The 27,293-nt window shown below is 50.3% G+C and overlaps 1 protein-coding gene across 1 annotated transcript in view; it reads right to left on the bottom strand.

The window, feature by feature from the left end:
- LOC126574253 (transcriptional activator protein Pur-beta) overlaps positions 1-19,887 on the bottom strand; it is a 41,487-nt gene extending 21,600 nt beyond the window's left edge. Inside the window, exon 1 of the mRNA XM_050234330.1 lies at positions 18,770-19,887. Within this exon, the coding sequence (XP_050090287.1) occupies positions 18,770-19,805 (1,036 nt within the window). The 5' untranslated portion in view covers positions 19,806-19,887. The remainder of the gene's footprint in view (positions 1-18,769) is intronic.
- Positions 19,888-27,293: the final 7,406 nt, after the last annotated feature.

Here is a 27,293-nt window from a genome sequence, read left to right as displayed (position 1 = left end):
AATTAAATTTCAGCGGTGTCTTTTGGGGTTTCAGCAACTGGAACGGGTCGTAGTGGTGGGTTGTAAAGAATAAATTTATGTTTTCCACGCTAAGGGCTTCTCAACGAAGGGCTTGTGGCTCGAGGACGCCTCAAACATGCAGCTCGAGACGACATTAGTTTGCATTAGCGTTGTTTAGCGCTTTGTGCAACCAAAGAGCGAATATAATGCTTGTTGTGGCAAACAACAACATGAATGCATGGGCATATTGATAGTGCTCTCCTTGAGAACTAGCAGGAACATAAAAAAGCGTTAATCTTACTGCCGATAGCAACAGTGTGGCATCATTGTGACGGAGTAAAACATTGAGCCGCTAGCGAAAGCAACTTGTACTTATGGTCCGGATAGCTTGCAATATTTACTTCTCGTTTGGCGCTGTTACACGATAGCAAGTTTCAATCTATCTGACAAACAAGTACCAACACGCATTAGTATCAAACGCATCAAAAGTCAAGTTAGCAAATTAATAGTGAACTTGTGGATTGTGAAAAACAAATGATTTTAATTAATTGTGATTAGATTACTTCTTTTTCCTAATGGACTCATGATAGACTTATAAAGTAGTTTTATAATAAATTTGTTATGAGTATTTGTGGCCTATTTAGACAGAGTTATTTTGGAATTCCAAATTAAATTACAAACCCTTGAAAGTATGCAATTTTACCGGACACCTGGCGCCTCCATCATCGGGGATTCGGCAACGGAGCTACATCGTTTCGTTTTCCCCGCGCTGTGACAAGTTTTGGAATTGCTTTTACCTCTTGGCCACGAACACTGGCACCAATTAAGCTTTGGTGTGAAAAAATAAGTTAAATAAAGCCATGCACCTCAACTAACCGCTTCAGGGAAATCTCAGTTTGGATAAGTAAGGAGAAGAGTTGAATAAGTTTCGAAACTAGAATCCTAGTATTACAAGTAACGAGGTCGAAGTGACATCTCTTCTCTTTATTTGCACCTTGCAGTTCTTCGCGGAACGGATCGGTACACCAATTTGTCACCGCGCGTCGCTTACACCGGTTGCTAGTAGTTGCCTACAACCTTTCGCATTGAAACAATTGGCACGATTTTACAATCCAACAATCGATGGACCGATCGATCGGTGGTGGCGACGAAACAGGATGCAAAATGCGTGCTCGCGGCCCGTTTTTGTTCCGCGCCAAGCGGTTGCGATAATCAAATTGATATCAAATCAAACTGTAAAACTCCCTCAGCTTCGCTGCTCCCGGTCCAACATTGCATTGCGTGCGTTGCATTGATTTTTCCTGCCGGCGAATCGGCAAACGTCAAACAAACGCCATGCATAAGTTATGGCGATGATTGCTTGCCGACTGGTTGGCTCGGTTGGCTTACGGCTGGATGGTCGCTTCCTGATGACTCGCTCGCTAGCGGAAATGGAACGCCATAAATAGTGCACGGGTAGAGGCACGACTACGATGACGACCATCACCACTAGCACGATACTGTGGCACCGGGAAGTGGCGAATAAAAATACGCTTCGATACGTGACAACTGCGTGAACGGAGGTGGAAGGAGTGTTGATGCTCCACTAGCCCCCCAAGGCTTCTCCTTTCGCTCGATGCACTTTTGGTTCTGGTTGCAGTTTAACTCTTGCACCAACTGATGTTTCGATACCCCTCGGACCAACTGATGGGTCTGGCCAGACCCCTATGCTTTTACACGGGGTTGTATGGGCGTACATGCTGTGTTTGAAACAATTTTTCTACCTCTAGGAATCACATAATTGAGCTCTCTCTTTTGCATATGTGTTTAGCATAGCCTAAACTATGTGACAAGACAAAAAAAGACCAAAATCTGTTCTATTTTTGGAAAAAACACATTTTAGTTTCTCGATTTTTCCCATGCAAAAAGTGCCTAAAACTTGTATGCGAGTTCGTACTTTCCTCTCCTAAAATCATCGCCCCGCATAAACTAATTACCTTTTTCCAAAAAAGTAATATCAGTCATAAAAAGCGATCATTTCTCCACTAGAATCGATCGTTTTGATTGCACCATGAAAGAAGCTAGCGAATAAAAAGAACAAAAGAAAGAAGAACGTTTTTGCACACAAGTCTTCGCCGGCCATGGCAGTGCTCGTATGCTAATTCATACGGTTGCACCACACGAGCGACACGTCGCAAAATTATGCTCGTACACATTATAATCGTCACATTATACTACTATGATAATTGATTCTTGTAGAGAAATTATTACTTTGTATGACTGATATCATTTTCTTGGAAAGAGTTTATTAGTTTATGTGTGGCGATGATTTTAGGAGAGGAAAGTTCTAATTCGCGTACAAGTTCTAGGCACTTTTTGCATGGGAAAAATCGAGAAACTAAAATGTGTTTTTTTCCAAAAATAGAACAGATTTTGGTCTTTTTTTTGTCTTGTCACATAGTTTAGGCTATGCTAAACACATATGCAAAAGAGAGAGCTCAATTATGTGATTCCTAGAGGTAGAAAAATTGTTTCAAACACAGCATGTACGCCCATACAACCCCGTGTAAAAGCATAGGGGTCTGGCCAGACCCATCAGTTGGTCCAAGGGGTATTTTTTTTTAAGTCCTTTTTTCGCGTACTCCGAGGACTTTTTCTTAAACGATAGTGGTATCAATCGAAAGGAAATAAAATTTTAGGAAGCTACCTGAAAGGCCAAGACGCTACAATTAATAGAACTTGAGTTATTAACGATTGAAAATGAAATGGGTCTGGCCAGACCCATCAGTTGGTGCGAGGGTTAATATTTTTATGCTCCCTCGTCCCGGAACATTGTTTTCTGTCTCTCGATTGGGGGTTACTCCTCGTGGTCGCGCATCATCGGCAAAAGCAAACAATTGATTTCGTCATCGCACCCGCGGAATGGAGGTTGTTGTGGAATGTTTGATGGATTTTTTTCCATGGGATCTACTCCATCGTTCATTTTTTCTAACAAGCGCTAAGCATCTTCTCTTGTTACACGTTTCGTGGAAAATGTTGCCCAACGGATTCCGAAAAGAATTGCGGTCCTATCGACTGAAAACAACTGGAACGAGGTCAACCACAGGGGCCCCCGCCGATTATGACGAAACGATTTATGGCGCACAATCGGAAAGGGAAGTGCCAGTAGCCGGCGATCGCAGCGGACAACCCAATTGTCTGCTGCAACCAACCACCAACAGTACCAGAAATCCGCAAAGGAATCAAGTAATGGCCACCAGGTCCACACAGGGACCAGCGTGTTCGCGCAGGAAGCAAAACGACGGCGTGATTTATGAAAACTAAATCCGCGCCATTCGAAACCCAAGGCAACAGCGGCAGTTGCCAGGTGTATGTGGGACGCCGGTGGACGGTGCCGGAACGAATGATTCGATTTTCGCCAAAAGAGCTCCATGACCATCGCACCGACGACATCCGACTCGCAGTCTGTATTGATACTAATTTTCGTGCGCCCTCGTGTGTGAGTGTTGGTATCATTTATTTAAACATTTGTATTCATTACCTGCCTCGTTAACCCACATACATTCCCGGGAAATGGTGCACCGCAGTTTTGAGCAGTGGGATTGGATTATTGGAGGGAGCGTTGTTCAACGATGAAGGACGTAGGGCCACGAGTCCGAGGACACGCTTTCGAGTTAAAGTAAATATTGTAATGCACACACAGCGAATGGTGCTGGTGTTGCTTCACTCGATTCAGGTGGCCAACAATAACTGCATCCTTGCGGGAGTGATTGGGTGAGAATCCGGAACAGTGCGACGCAAGTACGTGCTCTCTCTCTCAGTTTGTGTGCTGTGCCGCTTAATAGCATCTAATGGGATTGCATTTCGTAATGTTCTGCTGCTGCAGTAGATGCATTTGCTGTTGCCTAATAATAATGTGTGCATGGTGAACCGGGTTCAGGTGCTGCATCGAGCTCGTAGCTCTGCATTCCGGCTCGACTCGTTCCGGATCGTTCCTAGCATCGTTACCCGGGTGTTAGACTGTGCAGAGTGTTGCATGACAGTTATGATGAATAACTGAGCACAATGCACAACCCCCGTTGGACGAAGGTTAATGCAAGTCATATCCATGGCAGACTTGCACTGATTGCACACACCGGCAGTATGCAGTGGCTGTGGTGCATACTTTATCGTGTGGGGGGTACCAAGATGCCTGGGATGCTACTGGCTGGCTAGTAGTGCAAAAAAAAATCCTCAAACTCCTGCCACCCACAAGCGGATGCCTGACTGACGCTGACTCTTGACTTTTGGTGCAAAACCATGTTGTCACACACAATCCACACATCCACACTAACAGTGTATGTGGGTATTATTTGGATATCACTGGGTTTCGGTTCACACTCAAGTGCATGTGCCTTGTTTGTTGTGGTTTGATGGTCAAAACGGAGACTTATGCTACGGATTCCCGGCAACTATCCACCTTGAAGGAGAGCTAGGACCAGCTAGGACCAGCACCATAGCATCAGAAGCGAGCATTCCATGTCGGAACGTTATAAACATACGGCCAAATCATGTCATGTTTTGCATCAAAACACGACAGGCGAGCGTTTCCATTGAAACTTCCTGGCTCCTAGCGAGAGCAACAAAACCCACACAACAGTGATGCCAGGGATGTGGCCGGTTCCTGTGCGCAAACAATGGTCAATGTCAGCGCTCGACGACGAGCGTTTGCTGGTTGCCAGGTAAGCGGTCTCGGTGTAGCTCGGTGCGCATAATGGAAAACCTTTGGCAGCGGAGTGACACTCGGTAGCGGTCCTGCCCCGGCACCCCGGTATCAGTTACATGACGGTGACGGAAAGATGAGTCGAGACACCACGGTCGACGGTTCGGCCTAGCGCAACGGTTGAAAAGTTCGAAAAACCGCGCTGGCAACTAGCGAGCTAACGAACTAATTAGTCACTTCGGTCACAGCGCAAAGCTTTCATTAGCTCATACGCTGTGGGCCTGGTAAGGTGGGGCACAACATTAGCACCCCGGAACCCCGGGTGGATGTCAGCTACCAGCAGGAATCCGCACTCCGCACTGTCACCGGGGCTCCGGTATCCGGTAGCGGCTAAATAGCGCGCTTGCATGGCGTTCTCTTGCACCCTCGTCCTTGTTCAGCACCCGCCAACACATGCGTTCTGCGTCTGGTAGTATGCGCTTCATGGGCCAGTCTGTCAGTAGGCGCATGGGAAGGCATTTACGTCAAGTCGCTCATGGCACTTTTTCGATTTGCGAAGGCCGTAAAGCTGGGTAGCCCCGGGGAGGGGGTTGGGATAGCAGGAAGGAAGCACGCACCAGCACGTGATAAATTATTCATCAAGTTGCTCATTTATCACGTTGACCAACGCGCACTGACACGCTAACATGATTGACTGACATACACGAAACACAGTGAAACACAGTGTGTTCTAATCTAGTCTAGTGTTTCCCGTCATCATCATCATCATCATCATCAGCAGTATCACCATCAGTCTATGTGTAGCACTATGTGTAGCTTGTGCTCTATGGGACGGCGAGGAAGAGTGGCAGAGTGCGAGACGAGCATCAGTAGTTCCATGACAGCAGAGTTCGTGACCATATCATCGCCCACTGGATCACATGCGCGCTCGTAGGCTGCGTATGACTGTGAGGTGATGACCGTGCCCGATGCTAGATGAAGAGAAACTCAACCACCACCACCAGCCCTATTGGGGCACGAAGATCCCCAACATTTGTTCCGCCCGTGTATCAAGCCTTAGTTGGCACAGGAAGGAAGTTGATGGTGGTGGTGATGGTGACGGCCAGTGGCATCACATTAATACGATTACTATATGATAATGGCACATTTTCATCGCCATCATGGGGGCCCCGGCCATGTCAGGTCAGGTCAACCGGAGGGGAGCGAATGCCGATGTACACTCTGCCTCTACCCGGGGAAAGCATTTCACAAACTAAGCTGCTACCCAGAACGGGTTGCTAATTACGTTTGCCACGGCACCTACCATCCGCCAGCGCCACCGCCACCGAATGTTACGTACGTAAGTGATTGGTGTGTGGTGTATTGGAAAGTGCAATTAAGTATTTGCTCTCGACCAGTGCATGTTGCTGATAATAAGAGAGTGTTTGGTGAGTGCACCCGTTGTGTGGTTCTGCACCAAAGGACGACACAGTCGCTGATTGTCGCATCGTTCGCTTTATCGCAGACAAGTGTTTGACAGTTTGACAGGCACAGGCACAAAAGAAATAAAGCGACATTTTCCTTTTGACTGAAAATTAGAAATTTTCCTGGAGACAAAGAACTGTCTTTGGAAACGTAAGTCAATGGCTTCGTGGGAATTCGAATCGTTGGAATGGAAAGGAAAAGAAATGAGTTACAGGAATCCGAAATCGAATCAATATGATGCCGGGAAAGTCAGGCGTATTTTATCGAATAGGATCTTTGTTTGAATTTGCTGTGTACGTAGTCTTCTTAGAAAGTACCTGACAGGGATAGGAAAATGAGTAATAAAGTTTATCTCAGATGTTTCCTAAAGGATGGAAAAGAAAAGAGCTGGATGTTGGATCGGTGACGATTTCCTAGTACAGAAGATTACCAAAGATACTAGCACATCGATTGGTTTCGGTTGAAATTTGACCTTTTCTGATTCGATTCGGGTCATCAGGTGAACCTCTATGAAATTCAGTCCAAATTTGATGCTCGCTCAATTTCGACTATTCCATTTCAATCGAACACCAACAGGTAAATGATGTTGCAGCCCTCGCTTTTCCTTGAATTTAGCACCGCCTCCATGGCTTTCACTTGTTATTTACACAGAAATCGCCCATAAAAAGGGGACACCAAACCTCGATTGAGGACGTCATCGGACTAGCAAGATAGCGAACCAGTGAAGAAATACTGTGCAGAGGGCACAAAAAGAATTGGAAAATCTTAAAACTCTAAATCATCGATTTCGTTTGCTGTAGTATTAGAAGAATGACGAAAATTGTTTGAGACATTGGGTAGAAATTAATCAGAGAAAAAAAAACAGACAAGATACAAATTGTTTTTCAACCTTATTTTTGGTCTGTTCCTTGCTATGCCAATGGATTTTCCAAATAAAAATAAAATCGGAAATAAAAGTAAAACCGTTCCGCCGATACTCATCGGACATTGCTCTTTCGGAATACAATTCACTCGTTCAATTCGGGCGACAACAACAATTCGATTCGATAGCATTTTTGCCAAAAATAGGTCTCTGATTGGGTCGCTCTCCCCAAAGGCGTGAGCGTAGGAGTAACTCCTTCACCTTTCAAGGATAAACACCTTTTACACCAAATCGTCAAATCACTCGAAAGGTGAGAAAAAGGTAGTGTCAGTCAATGCTGGACAATATTTTGATTAGGGCATTCATCCGTAATCGGTTTGGAAATGAAACTTGGATGGAAAAGTTTTGGACAAAATCCCCCAGCAAATAGCGGGACACTCCAACAATTCCACCACCTCTAAGCAGCCCAATTGAGTGTTCCGGCTCGATTGCTTGTTCGATCCCACTGCGTTTACATCGCCACTGGTTTGGCGGACACCCTTTCGAAAAGGTGACTCGATCCGTCGAGTGTCGACTCCCGAGACTGGGATTCGTGGTAAAATGGCGAACTTTGGCAAATTAGCCTTACGGCACCACTGCCGCCATCACTGGGAGGGTTCGCCTGGAAAAGTTTCCAGGCAGGCACTCACAGGCAACACAGGAGCGTTGTGCGTCACGAGCCAGGAGCCCGGGGATGTCCTGCGGGTGCTCTCGACTGTCAACCAAAATTGGGAAAAAGAGGTCGAGAACGGGGAAAGCGGCGAGTTGGGTTTACTTTGTCATTTGGCGTGTGAAAGCGGCCAAAGTTGGGGACTAATTGAGCCGTGAAACTGGAATTTGATTTTTGTCGAAGCGTAGGTTCAGCGCACGGCTACGGGTTGGTTGGAGGGGTCGTTTATCCATCGATCCGACTCTAAAATGGGCAACCAGACCGAACCAGACACACCAAAAATCTGTCACAAAAAGGGGATTGGAGCATCGATCGAGATGTGGCTATCTTTTTTTTGTTGTTGTTATGGGGCGCCTACAGTTCAGATCTCAGGTAGTTTGGAGTTTGTGTATTAATTCGATCTGCAGCGTGACGTCCTGTTGTAGTTGAGGCCATCCGCTGGCGATGTGGCTGAATGGCTACGTGACGCAGCACGTGATCGACCGAGACCGAGGTCTGACCGACACAGACCACACAACGGCTATTAGCGACGGCTATCTAGACCACAACAATTCGGGGAGCCATTGCGGGTGACCGTCTCTCTAGGTGTAGGTGGAATATAAATTGACCAGGGCATTTGCCGTGGACCGAAGTAAATTTGCGTCATTCTGCGGCAAAAACGAATCACGGCGCAACCGACCACCAGACCACCCGCTGTCCGGCTATCGATGCAGGATCGATGCTTTTGCCCGGACCACCACACCACAAACTCCTGCGTCCCAGGCAGTCCGTCCGTAGCCCCAGCGGTTGGGACCGTACTTTGCAAAAAAATAAGATTTAATTTCATTAATTTCATTCCAGCCCTCGCTGTGAGGGAAACGGAGCGCAGCATGACGTCCGTTAACGGTTACTGGTTGTCGGGCCCCATCTTGAGCTGCAGAAGTTCTGCTTGCTAACAAAACACAAACATAACCACGGTGCGGAGTCACGTTGACACCCTGCGTTGAGGTCGTGGCACCGGTTGTGTGGTTATGTGACACCGCAAACCTCGCGGATCTTTCAATCCCTGCCCTGCACACACTAATACGGAACGTTTCAGCCCTAAATATAGGATTACGGGACGGGCGGAGCGGAGGAGGCAAAAGACCATCGTAATGCAATGAAATCCAACCGCTAACGAACCGACCGACTGACACCGCTGCTCAACCGAATGATTCTATTTTGGACGGACACGGACACTCCAACCACGACTCCAGACTGACGCAATCACGGTGCGGGACGAATTGCTAGGCCGCTAGGCGACATTACAGGTGTCACCCCAAGACGACGTGGTGGTGGTGTGCCCCCCTCCATATCCATCACTTGGTCACCGACCACGACCAATCAATCATCAGTCTGCGGAACGGAACGGAATGGATATAGCGGGCGGTGACAACTTGTCTCCTGCCAACGGAAACGGACCAAACCGCAAAACCACCATCGGTCATCGAGCTGTGGACGCAAGCCAATGACTTGGGCAAGCGAGGATACGGAGCGCGACAGTGCGGACGATGCACCTGAGATCGCGGAATGGCGGGTCTGACGTCGGAAGCTCGCTTCTCGGTTTCGGTTTTCCATTTCCTCGCCGCTTAACGACAACCAATTGTGGATTGGGTGTGTGGTAATGCAATACCCGGGTGGGCTCATTAGCCTCGCGTAATACCCAATGCCATGCCGTGCCCAGTCCCGCTGTGCCGTTCGACTATTAAGGCGCTGGTAACCGCAGACGGGCACAGGGCATTGGACATTCGCATTCGTGTAGCTGCACTGCATGGAGTCGGTTATTTTTAGTTTGTGCAGCCGCAGGTAGTAGCCGCTGTTGCCTTAAATTGGGCCCCTCCTGGTGTGTTCTTGTGAAAGGCCGGGGACAAAAAGGGAATGGCAACCCCTGTGGGCAGCCGCATTTACGGTCCGCAATTTTCCGTCAAACGCTGATGTTCCCACGATTCTGCCGGCAGATCGATTCAGGGTTTGAACTCCTGCTGTGTTCCTTTTCCGGATTTTGTTGACCGGACCGGTAACTGGGTACTGTTGATCACTCCTCGCTGGGAGCAGGATATTCCGGAAGGAAGTCCTTTCCGTTTTAATGACCAAAGTTCAATTAAAATTGAGGTTGCGTAGGAATCGAGATTCGAGAACTAGACGTGTTTCCGGCACGTGTACTCATATGGGTTCAACTAAAGTTTTGCTCCCCAATCATATCCTTCAATCGGTGGACGTGACCTTATGGTTGCTACCGATCGCAAAAAGGCACCGAAGAAGGAACCTTTTCCCCGCTTCGAAATTATATGTGTGTTGTTGAGAAAATATGGCCACACACGTTGCCTAATTTACCGAATTTTAATTAAACTGAAAGCCATGTAGGTTTACTGGGACCGCAACGATCAATCAGTCGACGGAGTCTCTCTTGAACTTGCGACTGTTCTCCAGCGTTCATGGAGGGACAGTACAGTAGAATGCCATCAATGGCACACTGGAACGTGTACCGGTATCTGGTGAACAAGACATCCTTCTTGCTTTAGATAGCAGTTGATTCCTCTCCTGGTACACAAAGGCAACCATAAAGCACTGTATTGATGTAACAGTATTCGATCTCTCTCTCTCTCTCTCTCTCTCTCTCTCTCTCTCTCTCTCTCTCCCTTCCTCGCCTGTCGGTCATTTCTGCTCTTCCATGCAAGGAAAGGCACCATCGGGTCCGGTCCGATAATGAAGAGCAAATTTGTGGAAAGTTGTTTGCTGTACTCATTAGACCATCAGGCACAGAGATGTCCGCTTTGCACAAGGATGACTCCGAAGGACATCTTCGCTGCAAACAACGAGCCCCCCCCGGCCCCCTCCCCAAGGTTTCCAGGCCACAAAATGCAACCGAGCGTACTGATTGCAGCACATTTGATAACGATGCCGCTGCTGAACGCGCCTGAAATGTTGCTGTGGCATCAGGCAGACCCTGAACTCATTGGAATGCAATCCAATAAAACATTTCATGGAAAACCGTCCATCCGTTCGTCCGTCCGTCCGTCCGTTTATTCATCCATGCATGCAATGCCAGGCAAATTGCACGGATTGTCTGTTTCGTGTTCATGTGCGCTTCATGAGCGCTCACCTGCGGCACACTCCTGTCATCGTACCCGGGGATGTAGACCCGGTGCCACTGAAGCATCAAATGCATTTCAACGCCAACACGCCACTGGCCCAGCCAGTGCACAAAAAATCAAAAAGCCAAAACCCCTCAACCCTCGCTTTAATTGGATTTGCTTGTCTGCTCACACGGCCCACATCATCCGCGAATATTGACAGATATCCGTGTGCAGTAGCGCGCCCCAATGGAAATGGATAGTTTTTGGCGTATTCAGATGGGGAGCGAGAACGCGACGTGGCCTACAGACACGGCTGCCTGCCCGCCTGCCTAATTTGTGCCCGCCTGATTCGATCACTGGAAAGCGGATCGATTACAAATCGTATTTTTATTCCAATTCCGGCTCGACATTCCGGCATTCGGCGCCATTGCCATTGGGAAACCATGTCAGTGGAAAACCAATTACTCAAAAAAGGTACCCCCCCCCCTCGCCTCCCTGAGAATTGGGTTCTGTTTGATCTGGTTGAATGAAGCAAAATGGAGCCTTTGAAGCGCTACTACAAAGGGAGTTGCAATGCAGTGGCCTCATGTCAGGATGTGGCACTCGATAATGAAGCTGAAATTGTTGGAAGGGTGAGTGCAGTGTTTGCACCAGGCAAGGGCAGGATATAATCTGTATTTCCGCTGATTTATTCATTTTAAACTCAACCAAAGTCAGCCAGGACATGTGTGCTGAGCTGTTCGTAATAGTGCACCTCATTTCGGTCTTCGCATTAGCATACGTGAGATCCAATGTAATTATAAAATGAATCTTCTTTCGGTAATGGCGCTTTCCAGTCTCACTATCTTTCTTTTTTTTCTCTTATTTTCCCTCTCTGACTATCCATGCTGTCCAACTAACGGTTGACCGCCGCTCCTACTACTGCTACTCGTGAGTCAACAACCCCAATCAAATGTCTTCCCTTTTCGCTTTCGTGACAACCGCAAATGGAAAATGAACTTCAAACTACTGGCAAGGTGCTCCATACACATACTCGCTACAAGATACAACGAATGTTTACGCCCTGGCGCAATGAACGGCGTCTAGAGCCAAGAAGTTACGCTGTGGACTTTCTGCTGTTTGTCGCTACTAGGTAGTACCTTCTGTTCAACGTGTTGGAAAAGGCAGACACTCTCGGTTGGATTGCATTTTCGGTAGGTGAAAAATCAAACTAACGTTCCTTGGTTGGTTCCAGGATCGCACGCACATCACCACGCATCTCGCTCGCTAGCCTCACATTACGTAACTAGCGAATAGTAGGGCGAATAACAGGATGACGAAGCAGCTCAGCTCTCTAGAAGTTCCCGCTTCCCTCGTCCATTTTTCTGCTGGAAAAGGACGAGAAGCACTTGAGAACTGGCAGTTCCTCTGACTGACTCGAGCGCGCTTGTATGTGTGCATGGAATACAGGATCCTGCAAAAAATAAAAAAAACTACATTCCCAGACGGTGCTCCGTGGTATGCGTGCCAAGGTAGCTCGAGAGCTCGAGTCGGTACGCTCACTTGAAGCAACTCGAATAGTCCTGGAGTTTTCCCGTGGAGACCGATGAGTTGATGCTTTGGATGGACGCCATTCAGCTCGCTAAAATTCGCGCGACGACGACAGACGCTTTTTGGGGTAGCCCAGGGAGGGTGCAAGGGGATAAGATGGTTCGTATGATTACTCAACTGCCCCCCCGCATCACCTCCCACCACCAGCCGTATGTGAGATGTCTCGGCTGGCTGGGTGGGATGGCTTAAATATGTTGCTCTTCCCGGAGCATTCCGGGACCACCATCAAATCAAAGTCGCACCACCGGCCCATAAGGACATGTATCACTTGGTACGGCCACACAGACAGGGGCAGGCTGGCAGGCAAACAGACAGACGGTATTATCGACATTTTATACAACCGAAAAGCTGGGGCCAAGTCTGCCAAGACGGAATAGGACGCGATCTGCCAGCTGCCAGATGGGGATTCTGGCGACTGGTTGTTTGGTTTCGACAAATGGCTTTCCGCCCACTACTGCGTGGGCGACGACGACGACCACGAAGTGCAATTGCAATTGACAAACGGCCTCCGTGGTGCACTCGTTGGCGGCGGCGGCGACGGTGACGCTTTCGCTTTGGCGACGATTTGGCATGCTTCCGGGGGTGTAGGAAGTGCATGAGCCGGGGTAGCAGGGCAGCAGTTTAAGACATTTTTATGATGAACTACTTCCGGTCGCGTTGCTAGTGGCCGCGAACACCCACGATCGGAAGAGGCGGGCGTTTGTTCGGGCGCATAATGGTCCGGTCCGCCAGCGGTACTCGAGTGTGTCGCCGAGTGTGTCCGCGCTGCGATTTTGCGAAATCGCAAACCTGGCAACACTTGGTTGGATGCGCTGTGATTGCGTCGTGAAAGCTGACAAACGAGCTGCCATTACACCCACTACGGCCCCGTTGGTCCGGCTTTCAACGTCCGCCATGAATCATACCGCTGAACTGTAAGTTCCCAGGACGAGACGATATTATGATATGTGGGGCCATCTTAAGTGGAATTTTATGCCAATTCGAAGCAGCACTACCAGTAGGGTAGCGAATCGGTTGTGTGGTTTGTGGTGGGCCATTTCGATGGATTTCCCCCGTTAAGATCAGTCATTGACTTACTGGTTGTCAGGATTTTGCTCCATCGTGGAGTGGGGACCATCATTTTCATCGGCTTTCAGCGCGTATCGCTTTCATTGCCATCATCGGTGGGCCACGCGTTGACGCGTTGACGATGATAATGACAACGAAGACGACGACGACGACAGCTGCTGCTGCTGCTGCTGCTACGTCACACAACTCAGCTCAGCTCAGCTCATCTCATTCCAGACGATCAGACCGGATCGATTGCCGCCCGAATGCCATCCGTTAGCATTCTAATCCAGCGAAGGCGTAGACTGTGACTGATCTATGGAACCATCGGTAGCCGGGGGGAGGGTGAGTGGGTGAATTCCGTGACATTTTCCCTGCCCTAATGAATCCTAGCGTGAACCATAAATTATACTGCCCGATAGTAGCCCAGGCTCCAGCTCTCCAGCTCTCTCTCTTGCTCCCTGGACTAGTGCCATTATCGTTCTTCTCTGGTCCGGGGTCCGGTTCGAGGCCGTGTAGCGTGAGGGCCAACAACAAATGCCAATACCGGGCGCACACATACACCATGGACAGAAGGGGGGGCGATGATAAAGAGGAGAACCCCATCAGCCCCGGATGTCCACACTATTAAGAAGAGATAAACATGGGCCGTCACATCACAAAGGCCGTCACCGATAGGTCTATGGCATACAGGACACACGGAAACCCAGACACACGCCTACTGCTTCGCCCACTCGTTGTCCTACTCGGGAAGGTGAGCAATGGTGTGCCGTGGCGTGGCGTGGCATGGCGTGGAATGAATGGAGGTGCTCCGGAATATCTAGGTGTTGGCGGTATCGAATTGCCTGGGCCATTGTTTACCGTGTGTCTGCTGGGCATCGGTGTATAGTTATGGTCTTCTCGTCTACTCCCTAGGACAGTTAACAGCAACGTCCGCTTGGCATTCGGATCTGCGAAAGGTGAGCTTGGAAAGGAGCTGAGCCGTTTTGCTGCGAGGTTGCTCTAAGCAGCAAAGATGTGGAGCCGTGTTTGGCATAATCAGATGATAAGTAGCGTTCTGAATCTGTTCAGCCGACTACGGCGGACGGATAGATCGGTCGTCTTTAGCGCCGAATTAGCATCATCCCGCTGGGAGCGTGCAGGATTAGGAAGTTAATATTTTAATTAAGATTGATACGTACCAGCGCCAGGGGCAGCGGCTTTCATTTGATCTTCTATTGTCTTTCTCCCTCCCCTCTCTCTCTCTCCCAGTGAGACCATACGGGGAAAGCTCAATCTAATTACGCACCAACCTGAAAGCCTGATCGACACTAATGGACACAGGATTTCGTGATTGAAAATCCGCCATTTCGTGGCCGCTTTAATGTTGGTGCTGGTTTTGTAATACCCAAAAAGTGGCTCCATGTTCCATTGTCACGATGGGCAAACGTTTATGAAAAGCAATACCACGCATTATCAATACTCTGGCATCGGAGTGTCATTAAAATCCGGTACAGAAACCGCTGTTTAATGAAATGATTACGCGTGACAGCCAGAGCTTGGACCGAGTCGCCAGACGGGTAATCATTTTTCACAATAATGCTTCCTGACACTGGTGACGTGGCAGTGGAGGCTGTGGATAATCCGTTGGTGCGAAGTTCCGCGAACTGCCAGGCGAAATTGGGCAACAAAATTCACGGAATTTCAAGCTCCCACGATCCTATGATGGTGGAGTGCATCGTAGCACGCAAAGTGTCTTCCTACTCACATGTCCTTGGTGTGACAATAGTTTCGCCCGACAATTCCCAAAACGAGATAAGCTTTGCGCAAAGTAGCTGATGATGGGATTAATATGTGGGCGTGAAGTTAGGCGCGGGCGACAGACTAGAGTGGTAAAAGTTTGCGCATAATCCTCCAGCAGTTTACGTGCGGCTCGGTACTACTCGGGAGAATACTTTACATCTAATACATCATCAGCGAGTATAAGCTGGTGCGGTATAAACTTGTAATTTAGAGACACCATAAACAAATTGGCCAACCGGTTGTTCAGTCGATGTGTTAATCCACTTGAGAGAGTGGAAAATGAGCTGAAGAGGTCTCTAGATTTCTCTTTGGAGGTACATGGTGTTGTTCTTTGTCTCTAGCAGTTTACTAAATCCAGTAAAAGTATTTTCATCAGAGAATTTCTATCCAGAGAGTAGTAGCAAAAGACCGCAGCGTTGATGCCGATAAATTGGCTTTCGTTTTTGTAGATTGTTACTGAAACAAATATCCTCCCTGAAGGGAATTTAGGGAGCTTCGGAAATTGCGCAACAGGTGATCTCCTTATTCACCATTCTCTACTCTTTCACTCGCACTTACCCTTCTTTCTGTCGATCATCCCGCTTTTTATCACGATACTTCCGGCTGCGGAATTCCAGGAAGGTTGCGGTTACGGTTTTGTGGTTACCCAAAATTAGAACCGCGAAGCACCGTCCAACATCCGGAACAGCGTCTCGGCGTCATCGTCGATATCATTGTGTGACGCGCGCGTTGTATGTTGCCTACCGAAAAATGATATGCCAGAACGAACGAACGAACCCCCCCGGAACGAACAGCGGGTGGCCAGGGCACGGGTCAGGCCATTAGCGTAAATTGTCAATTTGCCACGGAAACACACACAGAGGCACGCGTAGCACCCTCGAGAGCGAGACCTACGGGTTACCTCGGGAAATACTGTCGCTACCGAGCCGACATTCACTCTTTCATTCTCGATCTCTTCTCATCTCGTCATGGGCCAGCAGAGGAGCGCCACCCACGTATCGCACGAGATTAGCGTACTGGTGGCACGCGGCAATACCTGTGCGCAAGATTTAGCTCGTCGTACCAGACTTTACATCAGAAACGGCGTTTCCGACGGCGTGCGTTTCTTTTTTTTCGGAAGCTGTAAAACCTCCAATCAAGCCCGCAGGATTACTTTGAAGCTCGTCCTCGACACCGCCAGCTGTTGACCGCCATTTGTCCTTAGCCAACGATCCCACATCCCACGAAAGCGTCCGCATCTTGAAGCCGGAACATGGTTATCCACGTCACGTAGCGGCTTACGGCATCAATCTGTACGCCATAACGAAGGGTGGGCTTCTTGCTTCTTGCCCAAGGTAAACTTGCTAATGTTCATTGAAATGCATGACCAGCAGCCTGCCAGCCTGCCAGTGAGCCATTGTGCACATCACGTCCGCGACCGGTCCATGCCAACGACTTCAACTAGCTTACCTGTCGGATTTAAACTCCTTCTTCTATCCGCTCTTCTTTCTCCTTTAGGCGTCTCTCTGTCTCGGGTCTCGATTGCTGGTACGATAAAGGCTGACACGAACGAAGGCAGGGCGACGGAAGCAGGAGTCAAACAATGGAGTTGCCCCCTCCCCAAAAGCGATCCTGCCGTGCCCGGTACGCATTGTGAGCAAGCGGAAACGGAGAAGAAAATCCGTCAAACGAGGCGACAGATCATTAAATGTGGAAATAAAACTCCCACGCCACCACCGCGACCACAACGTGGCGTGTTGAAGAGAAGAGGTTGAGGTCGAGGTGGCCGGAATGGCCGAGCTTTTGCTAGCTTGTCATCAGCAGGCGAGCGAGCGAGCACGCCAATTGTAGCTTCCTCGCTATTGGGCAGAAGCGAATGAGAATTTACCACGCCACCCAGACGGTGTGGCTGCCACATGTGGCTCTTGAAACTGGCGCCGAGCACGAGGATTCACGTGATGATTCTGCTCCTTGTCAGCAAGACACGCCAACCATCGAGCTGCGCTATGCCGGTTTGACATTTGCCGGACCGATCCGGCCATCGTGCCGTCCAGAATGGCCACGGGACCTAGCATTTGTTCCAAACGAGCTAGACGCAAGAGACGTTTTGCTAACCCGTCGCGCGTGTCCACGCCAGAGCGCGCGAGCAGCATTCCGGGTTGATTTGATTGTCGTAACCATTTTTAGTGGAGTAATTTGATTTCATTTCTCGCTAGCCACCACGACGACATCGACGACAACGGTGCCACGATCGATGGAACGAATCCGGGGATGCACTGGTGGGGGCACTTGTTAGAATGGCTCTGGCCCCGGGCCACGTTATGCACGAGTGCACCCGCTATCGGGGTTCGGGGTCCGGGAATCTGTGACGTGATCTACGTGAACGCGCGTCAAACTCACTTGATCAAACTCAGCGCGGGCTCAACTGGTAACTCTGTCAAAGCAGCGCAGAAAAAGGGGCAGCACTGCTACCGGGTTTGACCTGACAGTACCGACGGCATGAGCAGTGGGTCGTATAAAACGATGCGACATTTTTTTCTGAGACCTTTTCAATTGCATCATAGTTTCTAGTTTTGTGCGGGTATTCATGGAAGTCATATTTTTCTACGGTGATTTTTAGTTTGATCATTAATTGCATGCAATGACCGTAGTGCTCGATAAATTGAATAAAGAAACTATTTTTCCATAACATTTTTCAACATTCATCCCTGAGTTTTTGAGCGATTTTAATTTCTATTACAAACCCCTGAAAGTATACATTGTTACCGGCTACCTGGCGCCTCCATCATCGGATTTTCGCAACGGAGCTACATCGTTTCGTTTTCACGGCGCGGAAACCAGTTTTGGAATTGCCTTTACCTATCTTTAGCTATCCTGTGAATAGCTTCTCTGGGAAGAATCTTTTAATTCTTTTTCTCCATCGATTCAACATCGAAAATTATTCTACGGATACGATTACATAACAACCGAAGACCTTGAATGTTAAAGACAGTATAAAATGGTAGTTTCCTACCAAGTATTCAAGTTTATAGTTTCCCTGCAAGAATCGCCCATAAATACTGCGACTACAATCGACACTGAAGTCAATTTAGATATTTTGTGAAGCAATTATATTTTTTTGCATACTTTCTTCGAATCCAACTTAGGATCTACTGGAGAAAGATGTGTTCACGATATCGTCTTTCCCTTACTTGACGATACGATCCGAAAGACGATAAACGACATCAATTAACGACAAACGGTGTTTCTGGGACATTCTGTACCGCTTATTAGAAATTCAATTTTTCTCCTTCCACATTCTGGGACAGAAAAAGTGGAATATCGGGAGCAAAACTCCGTGTTGTAGAAACAGTTGTCTAGGAACTGGATTAATCCAGCGCACCATAGTGTCGCTTCATCACCTTTTGACCTTTGACGTTGGCCGGTCGTCCATTTGGGCTCTAAGAATACTGAGTCTGTCCCCTCTCTTTTCCCCCGGGGGCAGACTTGGCCTGACATGTTGGCGCACTCCATCGCGCAATACAGGAATGGAAATGTGATACTAGCAATGGGGAACTTACCGATCTGCGGTACATCGTACTGCCGCTGGCCGCGAGTGCTCCGCAGCATCATCTGGTTGGCAACGCTGTGCGGTATCGAGGGCATACTGCTGCCTCCCTCTGGGGCTCCTCCGCCTCCACCTGAGTCAGCCATCATCTTGTTGCGACTGTTCGTGGGCGAAGCGCGCTTACTGTTGGCCGTCGCCGTCCGCTGGATCTCTCGATCGGTGTCGGTGTCCTCTTCACTGCCTCCACCACCAACACCACCACCACCACCACCGTCGTCATCATCTCGATCGTCCATACTGGAGCTGGAGCTGGAGGAGGATGCGCCGGTCCCACCATCAGCGTACTGCTGATGGTCGTGCTGTCGATGCTGTTGCGCAGCACGAATGTCAAAGTTGGTCTGCACACCGAACAGCTCCTGGAGGGCACGCGGTGGCTGCGGACCGACCACCAGCGGTCCGATCGGTCCGTGGCGCAGTACCGCCACCGGTAGGTGCGCCGGCGGTGGGCTCAGCTCTGGCAGTTCGTTGCTCGTCACATGGCTATTGACTGGACGGAGCTGATGGCTGCCACCCATCGTTATACTCGCCACCGGTAGCAGTCCATTACTGTTGCCACTGTTGCTGATGCTAATGCTGCCACCTCTGCTGCTGCTGCTGCTGCTGCTGATGCTGCTGCTGACTGCGCTGTTGCTGAGGATGCTGTTGACGCCGCCGCCGCCGCCGCCGCCACTGTGCGCCAGCTTCTGGTGGACAGAGCCAAGCATGGTGCGCACGTTGGTGCTGCCACCGGTGCCCGCGCCACCACCACCACCACCACCAATGGACACTCCAACGGAGGAGGGCCGCATTAGGTCGACACTGTTCTCCTCCGCCGCCAGTAGCTCCGACATCGAGTCGAGATCGTCGAGCAGCTGTGCATCGGCGGATGAGGGCGGTGGTGGTGGCGGTGGGGGCTTGATGTAGGCATCGCGTGCCATGTGCAGCGAGTAGGAGCTCGATACCAGTAGCAGGCTCACGTACGCCAGGACCGGCAGCAGTGCTCGGATCATTTTTCACTTCTCTCCACGCAACACGCACGTACGCACGCACGCAAGCACTTTCTCTCTCTCTCTCTCTCTCTCTCTCTCTCTCTCTCTCTCTCTCTCTCTCTCTCTCTCTCTCTCACAGACACTCACACGGCCACGCACACGGTATATTGCTGGTATTGAAGGCCCCCTTTTTCTGGTGCACTCCCCCACGGACACACATACACGCTCGTACGTACGCACGCACGCACGCAAGCACTGAGCAAGCGCTTCCTGACTCGGAGACTGTGGGCTGAGTGCGGTGTGGTGTGAGGTGAAGGTGAGTGGCGGCAGATACCTTCCCGTGGGACACTTTCCCCGCGCGTGAGGGTGGTTAGTTCGCCGTAAGCCACACGCACACACTCCCGAGAAGTCGACTGTTGCGACGGTAACGGTCCAGCAACAGGTTTCTCCCTTCCCTAATGTGTCTCTCTCGTTCGTGGTTTCGAGCGTTTCGATGATTGCCCCTTTTCTTCTCCTTTTTTCCCGTCTGTTTCTTCTTCTTCTTTTCCCTCAATTCTTTGTCTCGTTGACGAACTTCACGGCGATCCGGATTTGCACTCACTAGATCTTAGCACAGGTAAGGCTGAGGACGGTTTTTTTTTCTCTCTCTGTTGTTTCTATTGGAGTGAATTGCTGGAACCACCGTGACTACCTGGCCCTGTTCGACTACTCAGGGACCTTGTTCGAGCGGACGTGCTCCACAGAGGCTGGTGCCGTGGTCGGACGTTGCTTGGGGCAATAGAAATACGGCTAGCTACAGTGGACGTGCCCTTTCGGCCAGTTTCCGCCAAGAGTAAACTGTGGAGCTGAACCGGGGCCAGACAGTCAATTGGAAAGGACCTTGTGGAATTGTAGAGCATCCAACGAGCTAAGAAGCTAAGCAGGGAGTTCAATCCACCAGATGGACTTGAGCTTAGTGTCCGGGCGGTACGGTTCGTTTTCGGGCGCACATTCCACGTTCCACGATAAGAGAAAATGGTGGTGTTGGTGGTGGTTGGGGGAGAGTGAGATTAGCCTGGTGCCGGTTTTTTAGTAGCAACACTCGATGGTCCGCTCTGGCCACCACTTGGGATCACCACTAGGCCAAACGAATTCCGTGGCAACACTCGTCGGCTTCACAGCAATCCAGTGCATTACGAAGTCACGTGGCGTACCAGTGAGTTCGGAACTTAGTCCCTTAGTTCCGCCGACACGCACTAGACACCTTCGCGGGCACTTTGACGCTGATTCAAATGATGGTTCGCGATGAACGGACACGGCATTTCAGGATCATGCTACTGGCGAAGCTGTTGCTACTAATAGACTGCAAATGTACACACGCAATCACACGCACTCACGTCGTGACACGCAACTGGAGTTGGATGAGATCGGTGAAAGGATAATTACAGGCAGAGCCCTCTCTCTGTCACTCTGTTTCCGTTCCGTTCCGTTGGAGTCACCAGAATTTAGCACACGCACACATACACTGAGACACACACGGACACACGGACACACGGACACTCGGATTTACACACCGCGACACGGTCGGGCGGATTCGCAGCGTCTCGATCGATCGGATTGGATCGATACGGCGCGCAACACACGGCGGCTATCCTTCGGCGGCCACGGATCTCGGATACGTCACTCTGCTCTGCACACTTCCTGCGCTTCCTTCCGGGCACGTTACACCGTCGTCGTCGTCTTCGTCGTCGTCACTAACCACAACAACAACATCAACAAACAACAAACAACAACCACTACAGCAACAACGGGTTGACACAACTAACAAACAATACTCGTCCAAGGCAGAGAGGAGGGGTGGGGGGGTTGTGGAGGAAGGATCCGACGCGCGCACGCACCGCGAGGATCGGACTCGGTGTTACCAACTAACTTCCGGGCCAGTGGCCAGTGACTCTACTTCCTCTTGTCGTTGCTGCTGCTAATGCTGGTAGTGCTTGCACGGCCACTGGTGTTGTTGTTGTTGTAATTGCCGTCGCCGTTGTCGATGGTTTGCTGCTGCTTCTGCTGTTCGAGCTGCTGCTGCTGCTGGTGGTGCAGTAGTGGTAGTAGTAGAGGTAGGGGGTAAGAGAGACCACCCTGGGAGGCCGTTATGGCCATGACGCGCGCTTCTCGTACCGTGAACACCCTACTAGCCTCATCGAGGGATGGAACGCGAATGGACGAATCCGAACGGTGCTCAGGACGCTTTTACTCGCCTGGACTCGCCAGCCTCGCGGTCGTCGTCGTCGTGAGCCTCTCGATTCGGGCACGGTTCGGTGCCGGGACTCACTTTCGGCCCCCGATTCATGGGCCACAGAAGCTTCCGAAGGATAGCAATGGAAGAGGAGGCTTCAGCTCCGCACCGCCAATTGTGCACCGATTGCTTGCTCCCGGTTCCCCGGCTCGGATAGTCCGTGGTTTTTCCTTCCTTTCCTTATTTTTTGCACCCCCGCCCCCCTCAATTCCAGTCCCGTTTTCCACTGGTGGTGCTGGTGGTGAGTTCGTAGTCGCGCTGGGAAGCGCGTGGTCGTAGTTTTCGGCTGCGCTCGCGAGACGGTGCGTGACGGTTCGGGTCTCGGTGTTCGGCGACAGGTCATCCTTCAACCCGTGGCCCATCATCCCCCCGGGGGAACGTGCCGTTTCGGAGCTTTTCCGAGGCCAGAGCTCGAGAAGGAAGAGTGGACCAGCGGGGAGTGTAGGAAGGACGGGCCCTGTGTTGTACGCTTGCGCACCGGCACCGAGGGACAGGTCCATTCAAGGACTGCGAGACCAGCCTTGCCTGGCCAAGCAAGCCAGCAAGCAAGCTGTTGGACTCGCCACTCGTCGCGTGATGGCGTGTTGTGTTCTTGCGTCGTCATGTCATGTCGTCATAGTCATCATCGTCAGTGACTGTTCTTCGCAGAACGGAACCACCCCCGTGAAACACCGCGTCTCTCTCAAAATCAACCTCTCCCCGAACGAGGACGACGACGATGGAATTTTCCCTCCAATCATTCGCTGAAGTGTCACTCACTCCCACGGGTTGTTCCGTTCCGTTCCGGTCCCTTCCGTGGAAGCGCCGCTTGTGCAGCGGCAGTTTTGTTTGGTTGTTGTTCTTCCTCCCCCCCCCCCCCCCCAGCCCTCTCAATCGTGTCTCCTACCCTTCCCTGCCGCTTCTGAAGCCCGGATGCGCTTCGATTGTCATGTTTTTTTTTCTGCGTCGAGGCGCCTCCATTGTCCTTTTTTCGAGGGGGAGCAAAAAGTTCTCGAAGCACAAGCGCCCGAAAATGACTACATTTTCGTCGAGTGCACAAAAGCCATGGCCTTTCGATGGCCACGCAAATTGCTCATTCGTCCATCAACTCGCTGCAAAAAAAAACAAATAGAAAACAACAACGAAACGAAAACAAGTGAAAAACTCACTCAGCAATTACTTGTTTGTCGAAGTCGTTCATGAAGCGTTTGACCTTATCGGATAGCTTCCATCGAGCGATGGAATTGCTCGTTGTCTTATCTTAGGATCTAAGTGATCCCACTCACTCACAACAGCAGCAACCGTCGGCGGCTGCATTGTTTGTTGATGATTTTGCTTGGGATTTTGCGTTAATCTCGTCATCGCCGTGCCAGGATGACTTTATCGCACCCATTTGCCGGTGCCACGTGGCCACGCGCTTGATAATTGATGGCTTATCGTGCGCAAAAGGTCGCTATTCGAAGTTATTTTCTACTGGAAAGGACACAACAAAAAAAAAAAAGGTGTATTAACGGTGACGCCGTTTTCGTTGACGAAGTTTGCACAAAACCGCCAAGCAAAATTGCTTCAAATCACCTTACGGCGTCCGGAAATAACCTTTTATGAGTATCATCTGCCACGCACACCGAGATGATACTCCGGTGCACTATAAATAACCGTCGCAGCACCAGGCGTGCAAGGTAAGCAGCGCCCTCGCTCTGCAATGATCTATTGCATGCACATTGAAAACGCCCAAAATTGCGGCGTTAAGCAATTTCATTAACTTGTCGTGCCGCTTGTTGGGCGCCGCACCATAAACGCAGCTTCTTCTCGGTTAATTATTTAATTTATGAGCCCACCTCGAGCACCCTCTAGCTTGCCTTCTCCAGTTTCCTCCTACAGTTTCCTCGGCGTGGTATAAAATAGTGACGACTTTATTGTTTGTTGTTGATGCGAATCGCTTGACGTCAATAGTTTATGGGGCGATGTTTGCCTTTTGTGCCAATTGCGGCCACCAAACTCCCAAACGTGACGCAGCAGCAGCACCAGTGGCCCTTTGGCTAACGCCAACGTCTTGGCTACACGAAATTCCAAGACGGAATTGCGTTTGTTTATCGGGTTTTTTCCCTTTTTTTGCAGCACACGAAATGCACTATATCTTAAGGGCTGGAGGAGGAGCAGCATCATCATCACAGGGTCACACTGCGCGGTCACTACTGGTCTGGTCGGTATTTCCTTACCCGTTCGCGCGTTATTACCGGTGACTGATGGAACGGATGGTTTGGTGATGGTTTTCCACCCCGTGGGGCCCGGTATTTCCAGTGAAAAACACCATCCCTTCTCCATTCCATGCGATGGCACGCGATGGTGGCCGCTCAGGGGGAAGGAGACACACGTTACCGACCTTCTAATCAGCTAAGCGCCACACCAACAACAGCCAGCGGCGAGGACACCAGGGGGACAAAAGGGTTTATGATTTATTTCGACGAATTTGTCATGGAATTTCCGTGGTGAATCGTGGTAAAAGTGAGTGGCTTTTGGGGGGGGGGGGGGGGGGGGGGAAGTCATCCACCGTGCCATAAACCTAACGACCGGACGGGGACGGCAGGACATGTGAGATTGGGCAAACAGGACGTCCAAGCAGGTAAAGGCCCCAAGCAATGGAAAAGCCCCAAAAATCATCATCAAGGAATCGTGGAGGAACCGAGGGGCCGGTTTGTTTTGGGTTTCTGGTGGGGGGTCCGCGGTCCAGCGCTCCGTTCCGAATATTTACATTTTCCATTTGCATTTCCTCGAGCTGGCCGCGGCATTCACGAGGTTTGTCACGGTGTGACGGTGGATGGCCTCTCTCTCACTTCGCACGACACGGCAAAGCACCACAGTGGAGCACAGCGAGTGTCAACTGCTGCGTTTCATTCAGCTGTTTCACCAAAGAACTGGCGCTCAGTTCTCCAGAGTTTGCGAGTGAGGCCAGAAGATGGAGGAAGGGAGCGAAGGACCATCCTACCACAACACAAAAGCCCGTCATGATGATGACAGTGATGATGATGATGATGGTGCTCAGCGATGCGGTGCAGAGGCGCTGTGCTTCCGGTCCTGCCACTCACGCGTGCGATTCCTTTGACAATCGGCTTCGGTTGCGCTCTATTCGCGTGCGTGACTGTGGGCGTGTTGGTGGGTTGGGAGGAGTAGGGGGCACGAACATGCCTCAACGCTGGCTGGCACACGGTGGGGCTCGGTTGATGGGCCCTTCCTCTTCGAAACTCCCACGCAAAGTTCTATTCCTCGCTCCGGGTTCTCACTTCGGCCTTCGTCCTTGCTCACAAGTTACTCTCATTCACTGTCTCTCTCTCTCCGTTTGATCGCTCTTAAGTCCTCTCTTTCTCTCTCTCTCGCTTGGTCACTGGAAAACTGGTGAGAACAAGCTCCAGCTAGTGGGAAATGTGCGAGTTTTCCGGCGTCAAGAACGCGCTCCCCTTTCCAGAACGCCTTTTGCGGGAGAATCTTCGCTTTCCATAATGGGGAGAACGGAAAGCAGGGAGAGGGATGTGTTCCGAAGGAATAATAGGAACTCCGGCTTACGTAGAGCTTTTCGGAACGGTGACGGCGTGTGCTCGGTTCGCGAGCCCCGAATCGGCCGTTTGACGTAAGCAAAAGCTCGAACCATTTTTTGATGCTCTTGCTGTTACTTCCCATTGTTCCGCCCGTCCTCTCACTTTTCTCCACTTCGTCCCTACTCTTGCTGATTGATGCTCGTGATGCTCGCTTGTGCGTGCGTGCGTCTGTGTGTGTTTGGTAGCTTGGTTATGGTTTCGTCCTTCAGTAGCGCGCACTGCTGCTGCTGCTGCTGCTCCACACTGGTTGCTTGCCCAAATAAACTGAAGCATGTGGCGGCCTTCGGAATCGGAAGTTCTTCTGAAAATATGATCTTCTCACCTCCTTCCTCTGTATGGCGGAGTGATGTTGGTAAGTAGCTGAGCATCCTCAAGTTTCGTTCTTTTGCAACGGAATTTTTGGGATGCAATTTAGCGAGTGCACTAACACATACTGGTAGCCAGCGGTGGCCAGGTCTCGCCTGCTGCACTATCCTCTTCATAAACCACCCGGGCACACGGTTCCTGCTTCCAGTTCGGTACTGGAAGTCCCGCCTTGGAGTGTCTTCGGAAAGCGAGGACTTCACCGTGACGCCATTCATTCAAAAAATTCCAACTACTTCCAAGGACTCAGGAGTACGGTTATGAAGAGTGTGGTGGTAGCTATAGGAATCCTTGGTAGCGGCGGTGGCAGCAACTACGAATCGACATTCCAAGCGGCCAAGGACTACTTTGAACCTTCTGATACATACTCAGAGAGAAGTGAATCCCCTCTTTTTCTCTCTCTCTCTCTCTCTCTCTCTCTCTCTCTCTCTTTCTCTCTCCTCTAATATCAGCATCAGAAGGAGCATCAGCAGCATACGCAATTCCAACCAAGCATTATGTTGCAAAATTGCGCTTCGCAAGGTAACAACTACTCCTAGCGCCCGGGATTGTGAGAAACAGATGTCATCTCCGTTAGCTTCCCCATTTAATCCCCCCAAATTTCCATCCCATCTGCATCTGCATAAAAGCACAGCGAAAGGGATGGACGCCAATGCAAGAGCTCCGGTGTTGAAACAAAATACCCTCGCCATTCTTTTACCGTGAACCTTTTAGCTTCGTTCCGAGAACCGTATGTCCACCACCGACGGCGAACCATCATATGGACCATCGTACGGGCCACCGTACAGCTCACCTCAGCTTCCTTTTACGCCTGCTGCTACCACCATCGGTTCGATTAGGTGGACGAAAGCAAATGGCTTTCACAACTGACACATTACCATTGTTCCGGTGCTGTGTGGGTGCGCTTCGGTGCAATAATGCTACTACACTTACAATGCTCTAGTCCCTGGAGTCCCTGGAGTGGGCTGGAGTTGAACCGGAGCTAAAGAAGACATATCCTGTTTCCTCAAGATATCCGATCGTACGTCTACGCATCAGAGACAGAGGATGAAAAGGCTCCCTAAAGCACCTGCTTTGCCATGGGATAATGCGTTCTGGTGTGACCAACAGTACGAGGCCAACAACTCCATCCTGCACACCGAAGCGAGCGATGCAGCTCAATTTATCCCAGCAACCCAGGTCACCTTGGGAGCAGCGGAGTGGGAGGTCTTGTTTTTCCAGTGCTAGCTAGATGCATCGCTGCAGATTCGGATAAGATGAAAATCCATACGTCATCTATGGTGTGGTTTTCGGTCAGATTGT

The sequence above is a fragment of the Anopheles aquasalis genome, chromosome 3 (assembly GCF_943734665.1).
Source record: "Anopheles aquasalis chromosome 3, idAnoAquaMG_Q_19, whole genome shotgun sequence".
Taxonomy (NCBI): domain Eukaryota; kingdom Metazoa; phylum Arthropoda; class Insecta; order Diptera; family Culicidae; genus Anopheles; species Anopheles aquasalis.
This window is presented reverse-complemented; position numbering and strand designations above follow the sequence as displayed.